This window comes from Phocoena phocoena, chromosome 19 (genome assembly GCF_963924675.1).
Source record: "Phocoena phocoena chromosome 19, mPhoPho1.1, whole genome shotgun sequence".
In the NCBI taxonomy this organism is placed as follows: domain Eukaryota; kingdom Metazoa; phylum Chordata; class Mammalia; order Artiodactyla; family Phocoenidae; genus Phocoena; species Phocoena phocoena.
The window spans coordinates 54,203,270-54,217,371 of NC_089237.1; the positions used below are offsets into that span (position 1 = coordinate 54,203,270).

Sequence of the window (14,102 nt, forward strand, 5' to 3'; positions counted from 1 at the left end):
TGGTCTTGGATGCAAAGGCAGGAAAGGGTGTGGAAGGTGACCAGTCGGACCTGCCTGAGCCAAACAAGGTATATAAAGGGAGATCAGGTCAGCCATGGAGTTTGGAGCCAGGTCACGAAGTGCTCTGAGTGCCCTGTTAGGGAATCTGGAATTCATCATAAAGGCAACAGGAAATTTTCAAAAGTTTTTAAGTAATGGCATAACAGGACCACTATTTCTATAAACAGGTTTCACAGTGAGGTCATTAAGAATGGCTTCCACTTAGGAAGTCATCCCAGAAAAATCTGTTGGCCTCAGCTTTATGAGGGACCATCCTCCTCTGACTTCTCACAGTGGGATGCAGAGTTTGAAAACTCAAACACCTTCAGATGCATATTGAATTTCTGTTGTGCATAACAAATTATCACAACCTTAGTGGATGAAAACAACATCCATCTTTGAGCTCACGGTTGTGTAGGTCTGCAGCCCAGTTTGGTGTGCCTGCATTCTTCACTCAGAATCTCAAAGCTGAAATCAATCAACTGGGCCAAGTTCTCATCTGGGGTCTCTGGGGGAAAAATCTACTTCCCAGCTCATTTTTGTTGGTAGAATCCAGTTCCTTGTGACTGCAGAACTGAGGTCTCTGTGTCTTTGTTGGCTGTCAGCCAGGGCCTGCTCTCAGAGATTAGAAGCCCTCCCGTCCCTAACCACATAGCCGCCCCATCTTCGAGCCAGTAATGGCATGTTGAATCCTTCTCATGCTTCAGATCCCTGACTTCCCCTTCTGCCAATAACCAGAGAAAACTCTTCTCTTCAAGGCCTCACCTGATTAAGTCAGGCCCACCCAGGGTCATCTCCCATTTGCCATATAATGTAACGTCATCACAGGAGTGATATCTCATCACATTCGGTTTCCACCTATACTTAAAGAGGAGAGACTCATGCAAGGGTGAGGGTCATTGGGTGTCATCGTAGAATTTTGCCTACCACGGAAGCCAAGTAGAAAATGACAGTGTTGGACCTGGGCTGAGTGTAAGGCATCAGGGAGTGGTGGGGTCCATGGTCAACTAAAGGACAAGACCACTATTCAGCTCCTACAGTTAGTTAGAACAGGGGCTGATGGTTGCCAGATTTCCCAGTTTTATCAGAGAAGCTGGAAACTGAGTTTTTTTTTAATGAAATCTTACAATTGTTAATTTTGACAACTGATTATAAGCAAACAAACCCACTGAATGGACTGAAGTAAGAGGATCCAGGCTGTGCTAACTCTGGTCAAGGGCTTCGTAATCCACATGGCCTGTCTCATACATAATCTTACTGAATTCTCACAGAAACCCTGGAAGTTAAGTGAGGAAGATATTTTCCCCATTTTATATATGAAAAACCTAAGGGCCTGAGAGATTAAGTTGTCTGTTTAAGGCAGTGTGTCTTTTTTTTTTTAAACATCTTTATTGGAGTATAATTGCTTTACAATTGTGTGTTAGTTTCTGCTTTATAACAAAGTGAATCAGTTATATATATACATATGTTCCAAGGCAGTGTCTTAACCCTGACTGTACAATTAGAATTACCCTGAGTGATTTCTAAAAGTACTGATGACAAGGCCCCACGCAGACCAATCAAATCAGAATGGCTTGGATGGGGCCCAGGCATCAGTGTTTCTAGAAGAGCCCCAGGTGACGCTGATGTGCAGCTGGGTTGAAAGTCACAGGTGTGCTGTCAGAAAGCCAGTGAGCGGCAGAGCTGGGCTGGGAATGGCTGTCCTCTGTTGCTGTTTAGCGTTCTTCCCAAGGGCACTCTTCCTTCCCCCTTAGCAGAACTCGGTGATGTTCCAGGAACTTCCATCTCAGTGTAAGCCCAGGGTGACTTTAGCAGGTGGAGGTGGATGAGGCAAAAAGTGCAGTAAGTGGTGGGAGGTGGGGGAGTATTCGTGGGTAGAGTGGGGCTCAGGCCTGGAGCCTCGCTTCAGTCTGCTGTGCCCTGTCCCCAGGCTTCTCCTCCGTGCATAAGAACATGCCCGCTGTGGCTGGGAGGCTCCGCTGGGCGCAGGAGCTGAGGCAGCGCATCCAGGGTCCCTTCGACAACTTCAGACGCATGACACACCCGTGAGTACCTCGTTGCTGAAAGGCAGGTTTGTTTCAGCCTTCTGCTCCCGCTCTGGACTTCAAGTATTGTAGCAATGCAACTCAGTTACTTGAGGCACAAAAATCATCTTCTTTTCTTTCCACTTCCAGCAATCAGCCAGTATCTTAGTCCGTTCAGGCTGCCGTAACAGAGTACTATAGACGGGGTGACTTAAGAATATCAGAAATCTCTCTCTCACAGTTCTGGAGGCTGGGAAGTCCAAGGTCAAGGTGCTGGCAGATTTGGTGTCTGTTGAAGAGGACCTGCTTCCTGACTTACAGCTGGCTGTCTTCCCACTGTGTCCTCAGATGCGGCAGGAGGGACTCAGCAGCTGTCTGGGGTCTCTTTTATATGGGCACTCATCCCATTCATGAGTACTCCACCCTCATGACCTAATCACCTCCCAAGGCGCCACCTTAGGCTTCAACATATGGATTTGGGGAGGACACAGACATTCAGTTCATAGCAACCACGTACTACTGGCCAAGCATTAACGAGATTGATACATTTGGATTGAAGAGTGGGTCCCTTGGTGTCAGGTGAGGCTTACTGGACACAGGCTGGCTCCTTTTGCTTCAGCAGAGTCCTTGTTTCCAGGGAAAAATGAGTCAGGGTTTTCAAGCTCTTTGGATTCCTCCACACATCTCCTCTGACACGATGGCTCTTTACTACCAAGGCTGCTGGAGAATAACGAAGCCCAGCGTTTCCTGAAACGTGGTGTGAGGGCCTCATGTATTAGAAACCCCAGGTGCTTGCTAATGGTGCAGATTACCAGCCCTCACCCCCCACCTACTAAATCCAGATCTCAGGGCAGGGTGGTGCCTGGGATCTGCTTCCTTGGCACACTCTCCCCATGATCCAACGGTGACCAGGTTTGGAAACTATTGGCCTGCCTCACAGCTGAGTCTGGAAGCCAAGCTAGTTAGAAGCATCTGGGCTGCTAGAGCGAGAGAAGAGCTGTTGCAATACCTTGTTGAGGGTGCTGCCTGGGGAAGGGCAGGCTTTCTCTGACCCCTCTTTCTAAAGACTCCATCTTGTTGAAAACACCCAGCTTTGGCAAACACAGCATGTTCACAGCAGCATTATTTACAGTGGCCAAGACATGGAAACAACCTAAGCGTCCATTGATGGATGAATGGATGAAGATGTGAGATTATATATATATATATATATATATATATATATATATATATATATCTCACATATGTAATGGAATATTATTCAGCTATAAAAAAGAAGGAAATCCTGCCATTTGCAACATGGATGGACCTTGAGGGCATTATGCTAAGTGAAATAAGGCAGAGAGAGAAAGACAAATACTATATGGTCTCACTTATATCTGGAATCTGGAAATAAGAAATAAAGCCAAACTCATAGTAAAAGAGATCAGATTTGTGGTTATCTGGTTATGGGGGGTGAGGTTTGAGGAGGAGGGTGGGGGAAATGGATGAAGGTCAGAATTTACCAACTTCCAGTTAAAAGATAAATACTGAGGATGTCAAGTACCATGATGGCTGTAGTTAGCACGGCTGCATGGTATATATAAAAGTTGTTAAGTGAGTAGATCCTAAAAGTTCTCATCACAAGAAAAAAGAAACAATTTTTTCATTTTTTCTTGTATCTATATGAGATGATGGATGTTAACTAAACACGTGGTGGTGATCATTTTATAGTATATGTAAGTCAAGTCATGTTCTACATCTTAAATTTACACAGTGCTGTACGTCAATTACTTCTCAATAAAACTGGAAACAATTTTTTTAAAAAAGACTAACCAGTTTCAAAGGCCAGAAAGACAATGAAAGATAGCCAGGTTGTGGTCTGAAGGGAACCTCCACCACATCACCCCGTGTTGCCAAGAGGAAGAATGACTCAATGGGAGAAATCTCCCTACTGTTGGAGAGAAGCCGAAAATCTAGATTTACTTTAAAACCAGCAAGTATTCCTCTTTGCCTCAAACTCCGTACAAATCAAACAAACGTGCCTGTGAGTCAGACCTGCCCAGTGGGAGATTCGTCTGCAGTGTCTGCTCTGTCTGAGCGAGCTCTTCGTTGTGCAGGTGAAGAAACTGAGGCAGATAGAAATGAGGTGACCTGCCTGGAGTCCAAAGATAGCAAGGACAGAACTGGAACAGGCATCTGGGTCTCAGGGGTCCTCACCCAGAACTCTGCCAGGGGACCCCTCCCGCCCCAGCCATAGGAAGCTTGGCCGGGAGTCCAGCTGAGCCCCCATCTTCTCAAACATGCCTCCCAGGGAGGGAGGGAGAAGATATGAGAATGGGCGGGGAGGGTGGCAGGGCTGCTGCTAGGAATGTGGCCTGCGGGAGCTGTCCTGGTCCAGCTCCCTGGAGCAGAGCTGAGGCAGCCTGCAGGAATTTACAGGGATGCTCTTGGGACCCGCGCCTGTGAGGGATGGGGGAGGGATCGGGCAGAGGAGAAGCTGAGCTGCAGCACAGTTGCAAGTAGGCTTCAGCTCATCCGATGGGGAAGTCTGACCCTTTAGGGTTGCCTGGCCTTTGTACCCCACGTCAGCTCGTTGGTGGAAGTGGGCTGTGGGACAGGGAGGGGCTTGACCGTGGGTGAGGAGGCAGCTCTGTCTGTTTGGCTGAGGCTGTTCTCAAAGAGGGAGGCAGCTACACTTCATCAGCCTTCCTGGTGAGGGAGATTGGGGGTGGGGGTGGTCCCGAGAGGGTGTCTGAATGGCACCCCACCATGTCCTCCACAGTTCCCATGGAAGTTCCTGTTTGTTCTAAAAATGAATTCACATTCTCGTGTATACTCTGTAATATATTTATGAATTGGTTAGTGAAATGGGTTTGATTCCTCGCCATGAAGTGAAGTAGAACCTGCAGGGAGTTTGACGCACTTATTCCTGTGACTTCTCAAGCCTCCCAGACAAGTCCCAGGGCCCGAGGTGCAGAAGTCACTCTCTCCTCTAGCCTCGTTCTCTTCCAGATAGAAACAGATCTGGGGTCAGGGCTTGTCCTCGCTGTCCTGCAGACACCTCTGCTCCTTCACGAGGAAAGGGGACCGAGCGACTGGGAAAAACTCCAGGAAATCCAGTGCTTTCTCTGCAGGTGTGAGGGCTTAAATCAAAGCTCGAAGCTCGGGGGGAGCCTGTGAAGATTTAAAGAGCAAATGGATTTTAAAGAATCTTTGCAATAAGCTGCCTCGTTTTGCTAGCAGAACAAACAAGATCCTCCAACACAGTTAGTGTGAAGGTTTCTGAAAATTACAGATACTTCACCAACTTTCCCAGGAGCTGGACTCTTCATTTTGTGCTGTAAAGAAGTGTCAAAACCGGGGAGCAGGTGTGGGCAACGATGCCTCCGTGGTCCTCAGTGGACCCAGGGAAGCCTCCGAGCGTGTGTCTGCGCATGTGAGCATACAAGTGTGTGCATGTGTGTCTGTGTGCATGTATGTGCGTTTTGTGTGCTCAAGTTTGGGGATGTAAGAGGTGGGAGGGAACCTCATGTAAATGTGGCAATGAGTAATGAGGCAGAATATTTCTCATCACGTGCCCTAGATGGATTTCAGAGAAGGGGAATATATACATACATATTGTTACGTATATGACAATGTTTGTATATGTGTGTGGGATGTATATATATATATATATATTGCTATTTTTTATATGCACTGTTATATACATATATACACATATATGTTATATAGTTTTTGTTATAATGTATAACGTTACATACAGTTTCGTTCTTGAATACAGAAAACTGCAACACCTAGAATTTTTCTTGCATGTCTCAATTTCCCTCCTGGTTTTTGAAGGACTTCATTTTACACGCGCAAGACTGGCTCAGCCAGGGTGAGGGGGTTGGCGGAGCCCTGGCGGGGAGAGGCTGTCCTCCTGTCACGTGGGCGCTGACTGCATTTGGGAAAGTGCAGATGCCCTCTAGTGGCCGGTGGCAGATGTTCAGGAAGAAGAGTGCAGGCTCATTTAGGGGCCTTTGGAAACTTGCCTGCGAAGCTATTGAGCCTCCTCTTTATAAGCTGCAGTTTGTTACTCAGATCATTATTTTCACTTCTTCTAATTCGATGTCATTTTTTCCCTCTCTTTTGTATGGGTAGTTGCATGGAATCTGCCAAAGGAAAGCGCGTGATACAAAAATATGAAGAAATGCTCTCATTGTTGGAAAAGTAAGCAGTTTCCGGGCCTGGATCGTTCTGCAGACGCAGAGCGCCCACCATGCCCTCTGCAGTTCTGAGTTCGTGCACATTTCTCGGTGGCAGTGAAGTGTCGCTCTGTGTTTTATGTGGGTGCAGTGCTTCAGGGCTGCAAACAGCAGGCCTCCGGGGAATGCAGCTCTAGTCTGGAAATGAGCACTTTTCCAGTGCCGTTTTGTTGGGGACGTGAACTCGGCAGAGCTAGAAGTGGGGCGCTCCTCATGGCACCCCGAGATCGGTGTCATGGAAAACCTCAGCAGCTGCTCGCTAAGCGGAAATTGACAGTTGGTGCCGCACAAAGAGACAATAAGTTTAGAAAGTACTTCCTGCATCCGTTAACAGAGAAAGCGTAAGAACGAAGATTTTACATGGGGTTGTTCCTTCTTTAAAGCTGCAGTCAGTCTTCTGGGGGAGCAGGGTCCAGACACAGTCTGTGTCTTGCCTTGTAATCTTCTCCTGGTTCAGAAGAGGAGCACCGTACACATTATGATTATAGTTACGATCACACTTAGCATTGTGGAGACATCTTAGCTGGCAGCACCTCCACCTGCCAGGTCACCCAAGTTCTACCCTTTTGACTTCCCAAATATGAGCTTCAAATCTGTCCCCTCCTCTCTGCACCCACCACCCACATTTCACCAGAGATCAGAGCCTCTCGGGCCTGAACTGCTGCAGTGGCTTCCTAAGAGCCTCTCTGCTCTGGACCTGTGCCCCTCAGCGCCCACACTGTCACCAAATCCCCTCTCCTCACATCCCCTGTCGGGGAGGCCTCTCAGTGTCTCCCACCAGCTCCTTTTTACCGTGACCCGAAACGTGCTCCCTGATGCCTGGGCCCTTGCCCTCTCCTCCCTCAGGTGCTCTGTCTACTCACTCTCCCCAGCGCACCGTCTGCTGCTCCCTGCCTCAACCTTCGTCTGCGCTGCTGCTCCTACCCGGAACACTCACTCCCCCGCACTGCCCAGCTGCTGCTCATCCTGAGACTCAGTCAAGCATCGCTTCCGCCCCTCCTCCGTGAGACCCTCCCTGGCATCCTCCTCATCACCCCCACCCACCCGCCTACCTCTGCCATTCAAAGCCTAATGCCCAGTACATCTGCCTGGGGTTGTACTTGCTGCATCCTCTGTTGACCCGTGGTTGCACCACTAGCTGCGTTTACCATGGGATGTTTATTCATCGTTTTATCTCCCAAGCCCAACACATCAATGTGTAATGACTGAACAGTGAATGTCCGTGAGCCACGTGAAGATTAGCGTGAGAACAAATCTTACCCGATAAATGCTTCCAACATTTACTGAGACTAATCACCACTTCCCTTATCCTCCCAGAAGATCGCATGGAGTCTCTCTTTCTGCTCTCCTCTGATTTAAGCTTTGCCACCTTTAGGAAATGAGGGGTTACCTGCAGGAGCTGACTTGCCCAGCTGAGTCATGACTCTGACTTAAGAATGTATTCAGGTATTTCACTAATAGCATCTTCAATTCCTGAGATATACATATTAAAGGTAGATAGATGGATGGATGGTTGGATTAGATAGATAGGTAGCTATAGAGATGTTATATATATACACATATAGCTATGTCATTTATGTTATATATATCTATATAGAGATGTATCTTCAGTTAATCATTGCCAGGCATTGGGGAGCTGGGAGGGTGCTCATGAGGTGACCGTCATCTCTGATCCTCACAGGTATGAGACAAGACTCTACGAGGACTGGTGTCAGACAGTATCAGAGAAGTCGCAGTACAACCTTTCCCGGCCACTTCTGAAGCGTGATCCAGAGACAAAGCAGATCACTGTCAACTTTAGCCCACAGGTAAGTCCAAAGGCAGTAACTTCCTCTTGGTTTCTGAAGAGTTTCATTTGACTCTGCTGATTTCAAAGGCAAAAAGTCTTTGTATAAGAATATGCAAAAGCTGCTCAAAAGAACTTGCACCCTGGATTTCTTTTTTGGGATAAATCTTAGGGTGTAGTGTTTTCTTAAGTTGTCCACTGTTCACATTTTTCTCCAGGGTCAGCCAGTATATTTGCTTTGATTTTGCACAACAGAAAATATTGCAAAATATCACTTGGTACCATAGTGATACCGTTTGGTACCATAGTTAACCGGGCCTACCTTGAATACACACTGCGGGTGAGGGCTGTTGACTAGATGCTAGAGGGCCAACCAAGTGTAAGACCTGGTTCCTGACTTCCAAGAGCCCACAAGCTAGTTAGAAGCCAGAATCTCAACATGCAAAAGTCTAGTTTCGTTAGGTAGCATATGATAAATCTCCAAGGAGTAGCTTTGGAAATGAGACTAGATTATTGGTTCTCAACCAAAGCAATTTTGTCCCCAAAATGGAGACATTTTTGCTTGTCAAACTTGAAGGGGGTGCCAGTAGCACATGGTGTAAGTAGATACAAACTTCCTACAATGAACAGGACAGCACCCCACAGCAAAGAGTTTTTTGTCCAAAACTGTCAATGGTTCTGAGGTTGAGAAACCCTGCTTTAAATAGAAAGGGTAGAAGACCAGTGGGCTGTAGCAGCCATGGAAAGCTTAATGCTGGAGAAAACTATAACCAAAAGCAAGCCCACATCAGGATGTACATCATTCAGCTTAAAAACTGATGAAAGGTATTGGCCACACCGAGCTAAAGGCAGTCTCCTAGTTCTGTCTTGATGGCATGTTCCATAGGAATGTAGCATAGAAAGAGCTGAAAGCTAAGCTGACAGAATATTGGTTTCTTTTGAGATAATTCCAGTTTAAGTAGAACATCAATTCCCCCTAGAATAAAAGTCAACAAAGGGAGTTGGAGGGTTCGTTTCTTCACTTTGGCAAGACATGAGTCTGAGGTTGAACTCATTAAATCCTTGGAGTAATTTTATCAGCATTCGCTTTGAGCAGTATTGAATATTAAATGCCCAAAGAGTTGAGTACCTGGATTACCAACTAGGCTGCAGTCCAGATGGTATGATTGTAGTAATTAAGTCCTTGGTGTAAGACAGTATTGAAGATGGGCCCTCGTCTATATGCTCCGAAGACAAGGACTCTGTCTGCTTCCATGTGCAGCACATGGTGGGTGCTTTACAGGTGTTTGTAGGTGATAGAAGGGAAAGGAGGGAGAGGAAAGGGGTGAGAAAAGAAAAGGGGAGGGAGATACATACCTAAATTATAATGTGAGTCGGGGGAGACGACTACAAACACGACAAGTCAGAGAAGGGCTACGAATATCCCTTGGCTTTCAACCTCAAGCAAAGTGGCAACAGCTATGCTATGAAGAATGAACAGTAACACATTTGTCATTCTAGAGAGACATGATCAAAGCTTTGACCAGGATAAGAATTGTATGGGTTAAAAACATATATATATATTTAGTAATTTGTTATATATTAAATAATTTATTTTAATTATTTAAAATTTTCTGTTGTTGGGCATTTAAATATTTTCTCGTTTTATCAATCTGTATTTCATTGATTCTAGGACACACACGGGTTTTTTATATCTTAATATCTCTGAAAATAGCATGTGTTTATAGATAAATAAACCACATTTTTTTCTTCCTTAGGTGAAATACTAAAATATTTCTGAATCTGACATAAAATACTACTGATATAAAATACTACTGACATAAAATTTATGACATAAAATACTACTGAATCTTACCATTAATGGCATCTTATATTTGGATAAAATATGTTATAAATAATGCTACAGTAAGCATCTTTAGTTATTATTGCACCGTATTTCTTTGGGATAAATGCCTAGAAAGGGGATCGCTGGGCTAAAGGGTGCTCACATTTTGAGAGTTTTAGCGTATTTTATCAATTTGCTCTTCAGAAAGATGTAACTCAGGCATTCTCCTGCCAGCAAGATATCATTCATTTCTTCAAATCACTTCTAACCTGTTGAACCAAAAACTATGTAATATCTCAATGTTGTTTTAATTTGCATTTATTTGACCACTAGTAAAGTAGAAAGTTTTTCATGTGTTCATTGGACATTTATCTTTCTTCTCCTGTGAATTGCTTATTCATGTCCGTTGCCCACTTTTGGGTGAAAGTGCTCTCTTTTCCTGTGAGTTTGTCAGACTATTTGTGAAATATCTGTCAGATATTAAGAAATCTGCTGCAAGTATTTTTATCTGTTGAAGTGTGGCATTTTATTATGTGTATGATATTTTATGCATATAAATTTTATCTTTTATTTTCTGGTTGTACATTTGGAATGATCTTCTCTACTTCAATATTATATAAATCGTCCACATTTTTTTCATTTTTTACATTAAAATTTTTAATATCTATTTTGCGCTTATTTCAGTATAAACTCGGAGGCTAAGGTCATTTCCCTGCTAAAGGATTAGCATTTGTCTTAACCCTGAGTAGGGTTATCCGGGCAGGAACGAAGAGCTGGCCCAGAGCCACTGGAAGGAGAGTTGGGAGCCCAGTTGTCTTTTCCTTCTCAGAGAAGATTTAAGGAACCAGTAGGAGCAGAAGTTGAGAAAGGACCCAGAAGGCCCTTGGGCCCCTGGGGTTTCCCAGTCCCGATCGATACGGCTGCTATTCGCTGCCACTGAACTACAGCCACTTATGTTGATTCTTTTCTCCAGCTGATTTCCGTGCTGAAAGAAACGAGGTATCTTCAACCCCAGCAGATGATGCACATCCCTGAGACAGCAGCAGCCATGTTCTCCTCCAGGGGATTCTATCGGCAGCTTGTGGCTAAATTGGAGTTGATGGCAAATTGGTACAACAAGGTTATGAAAACTCTGCTAGAGGTGGAATTTCCATTAGTGCAGGAAGAGCTGCAAAATATCGATCTCTGCCTGAGAGCTGCAGAGGAGACTCTGAGCTGGAAAACAGAAGGTAACAGGAGACCACCTGGGGTCTGGTGAAAGGTTGGAAGTCAAGATTCTAATCAAGTTGGTAGAACCTCACTTCATTCCCCGGTTAATCTGATCTGGGTTTGAAGCACGAGTCTGTCCTCTCAGATATGTGCCCAACATAGAGAAGACGAGGAGGAACGGCGTCCCTCTTCCGCCTCCTCTGCGTGCCTGGGAGGTTTAGACAGCTTTGCTGCCATGCTCTGGGGAATTTTCATGAACTCTCCCGCAGTCTCCAGCGTATACTGGGCACTCCATGGAGGAGGATTTTTACTACATTATCATTGTTCCTTACTTTTCTTAACTGGACCATAAACATCTTAAATGAGGGAACTATACATTTACTTTTCTTGTATCCTCCAGCGCAATTCAATAAACTTTCATTGACTGATTAACATGTACAGGGCACCATGTGCAGGACGGTGAGGAGAATATGAAATACAGGGGATGTGACCCCTACCTTCAAAGAGCTCATAACCGAGGCCATAACCAGGGTCATGGTAAGGGGTGGCTTTTTGTTGCAACTAGGAAGGAAAAGGCTCTGATGATTACAAACTAACCTGTGCAGAAAAGTCTTATAAAACCCACAGGTATTAAATCCCTATGTTTCATAGCAACCAGACCTTTCGCTCTACCACTGTAAGCTATGTCAATTAATTCTATCTCTTTTGGGGAACAGGCATTTGGGATTATGTCATTCAGATCACCAGTAGTATTCACGATCTTGAACAAAGAGTTCAGAAAACGAAAGACAACGTGGAAGAGATTCAAAACATCATGAAAACATGGGCGTCGCCAATATTTAAGAGAAAAGATGGGAAAAAGGAATGCCTTCTCTCTATGGATGATCAGCATGATCGAATGGAAGAATATTACAGTCTTATCAAAGAATCTGGCTTTAAGATTCACGCCCTTGTGCAGGTAATAACCAGCCTCTCAGACACACATACCACCAGTACAGGGAAAGCATCATGAAGTGTGTTTGGGTGCTAGAAGTGATTTGGAAATTAGAACAATCAGTAGATGCTGTGTCTTCTGCAGTCAGGGATAGAAGTTAAAACTGATGGCAAAAGAGCTAAAAACTAAATGGATGGGGAGCATGTCAAGTCTCATTCTGGTATCAGTGTGTCAAAGTTAATACGATCTTAATAGTGACACCACTTAGTCGTCACACGACTTAACATCCCGCACCAAACCCCTAGGGGGTAGAAGGAGATGCCAAGGACAGAATCCTAATTTATCCACTGCACTAACCACCCCGAACTCGTCCACACAACCTAGTGTGGCCCTGAAGCATCATCCTCATAACCCAGCTCTGCAGAGCCTGGAGATATGCAAGACGACTGTGGTGTCCCTGATGCACTGGGTAGAGAAGGAAAGATGCAGAGTGCTGCCCTTCATGCAGGAAGGCTCTGCCCCGCGTTGTGATCAGGGCAAACCTTGTGTCTCATCATCCAAGACTGGACGAGGGAAAAGAGCTATAAATGGCCACCAGCTCCCGCCCTACTGAAGTAGCCGTGGGGTAGTTCTCCTGGGTTGATCTCATGCACAGAGTCAGTAATGAATCACAGTTGTTATCTTTGGGTTTTCTGTGGGTTGAAACACAATAAAATGTTGTACTTTTGACCTTTTAAATTTTCTTTATCTGTTTTCTAGCTTATCAATTTCTGTTATTTATCATTTCTTTCTTTCTGGTTAATTTGGGGTTAGTTTGCTTCTTCTCCTTTTTGTCTAGCCTATAAGGGTTGAAACTTAGAGTTGATTTCAAGCCTTTCTTCCTTTCTACTGCAAGCATTTGATGATATAAATTTCCCTCTTAGCAGTGCTTCAGTTGCAGTCACAAATTTGGTCTGCCTCATTTTCATTATCATTCAGTTTTAATTATTTTTCTCTTGTGATTTGTTCTTCAACTCAGTGGTCATTTAGAAGTATGTTGTTTAATTTCCACAGATTTAGGTCGTCTCTGGATAGCTTAATGAAATTGTTATCTAGTTTAATTCCATTATGGGCAGAGAAAATACTCTGTAAGATTTCATTTGTTTAGAATTCATCAAATCTTGTTCTATGATGTAGAATGTGGTCTATGTTATTGGATGTTCCTTGTGCAATTGACAATGTTTATTCTTCCATTGTTGGGTGTGACGTTCTATAAAATATCAATTAGTTCAAAGTGGTTGATAGTATTGTTCAGATGGTCTATATGATTTCGCAGTTTTTTTGTCTATTTGTTCTACCAGTTACTGAAGCTTAGAATGTTAAAATCTCCACCTATGATTTTGGATTTGTCTGTTTTATCCTTTAGTTCTTTCAGATTTTTCATCAAGTATTTGAAGCTCTGTTAGTAGGTGCAAACACATTTATAATTACTGTAACTTCCTGATGAATTGGCCATTTTATCACTATGAAATTATTTTTATTTCTAATAATACTCCCTTGTCCTGAAGTCTTTTTTTCTGATAATTCTATTGCCTTTCTTCCAGATTCACTATTCCTACTTTTTGCATTGTCCGTCTTTTTCCACCCTTTCACATCCAACCTATTTGCTTCTTTGGATTCAAATTTCTTCTCTTATAGACAGCATATAGTAGAAACTTACTTTTCTACATCTAACAACTTTGCCTGTTAATTGAAATTTTTAGGTCATTACACTTAATTGATATGGTTGGATTTAGCACCACTGTTTTGCTATTTGTTTTCCATTGGCTTCATCTCTTTTTTGTTCCTCTGCTCTTCCTTTCCCATCTTCGTGTTATTAATTGTATATTTTCTAGTATTGTATTTTCTTCTCTCAATTGCCATTTCAGCCTTTACCTTGTTGCATCACACTTGCAGTGGTTGTTCTAAGTTTTAGTAGGTCTCTTGAACTAATCACAATCTACTTAGAGTTTTCCCATGAAATATAGGAACCTAGCAACAATTCAAACCGCCCAGGCATCTTTTATAGTGTTGGTGTGTG

General features: G+C 44.1%; 1 protein-coding gene across 1 annotated transcript in view; it reads left to right on the plus strand.

Moving 5' to 3' along the window:
- The window catches only part of DNAH9 (dynein axonemal heavy chain 9), a 300,462-nt gene that overhangs the window by 34,781 nt on the left and 251,579 nt on the right, over positions 1 to 14,102 (plus strand). Inside the window, 5 exon segments of the mRNA XM_065896659.1 lie at positions 1,970 to 2,084; positions 6,186 to 6,254; positions 7,971 to 8,097; positions 10,874 to 11,129; positions 11,826 to 12,067. Of these exon segments, the coding sequence (XP_065752731.1) occupies positions 1,970 to 2,084; positions 6,186 to 6,254; positions 7,971 to 8,097; positions 10,874 to 11,129; positions 11,826 to 12,067 (809 nt within the window).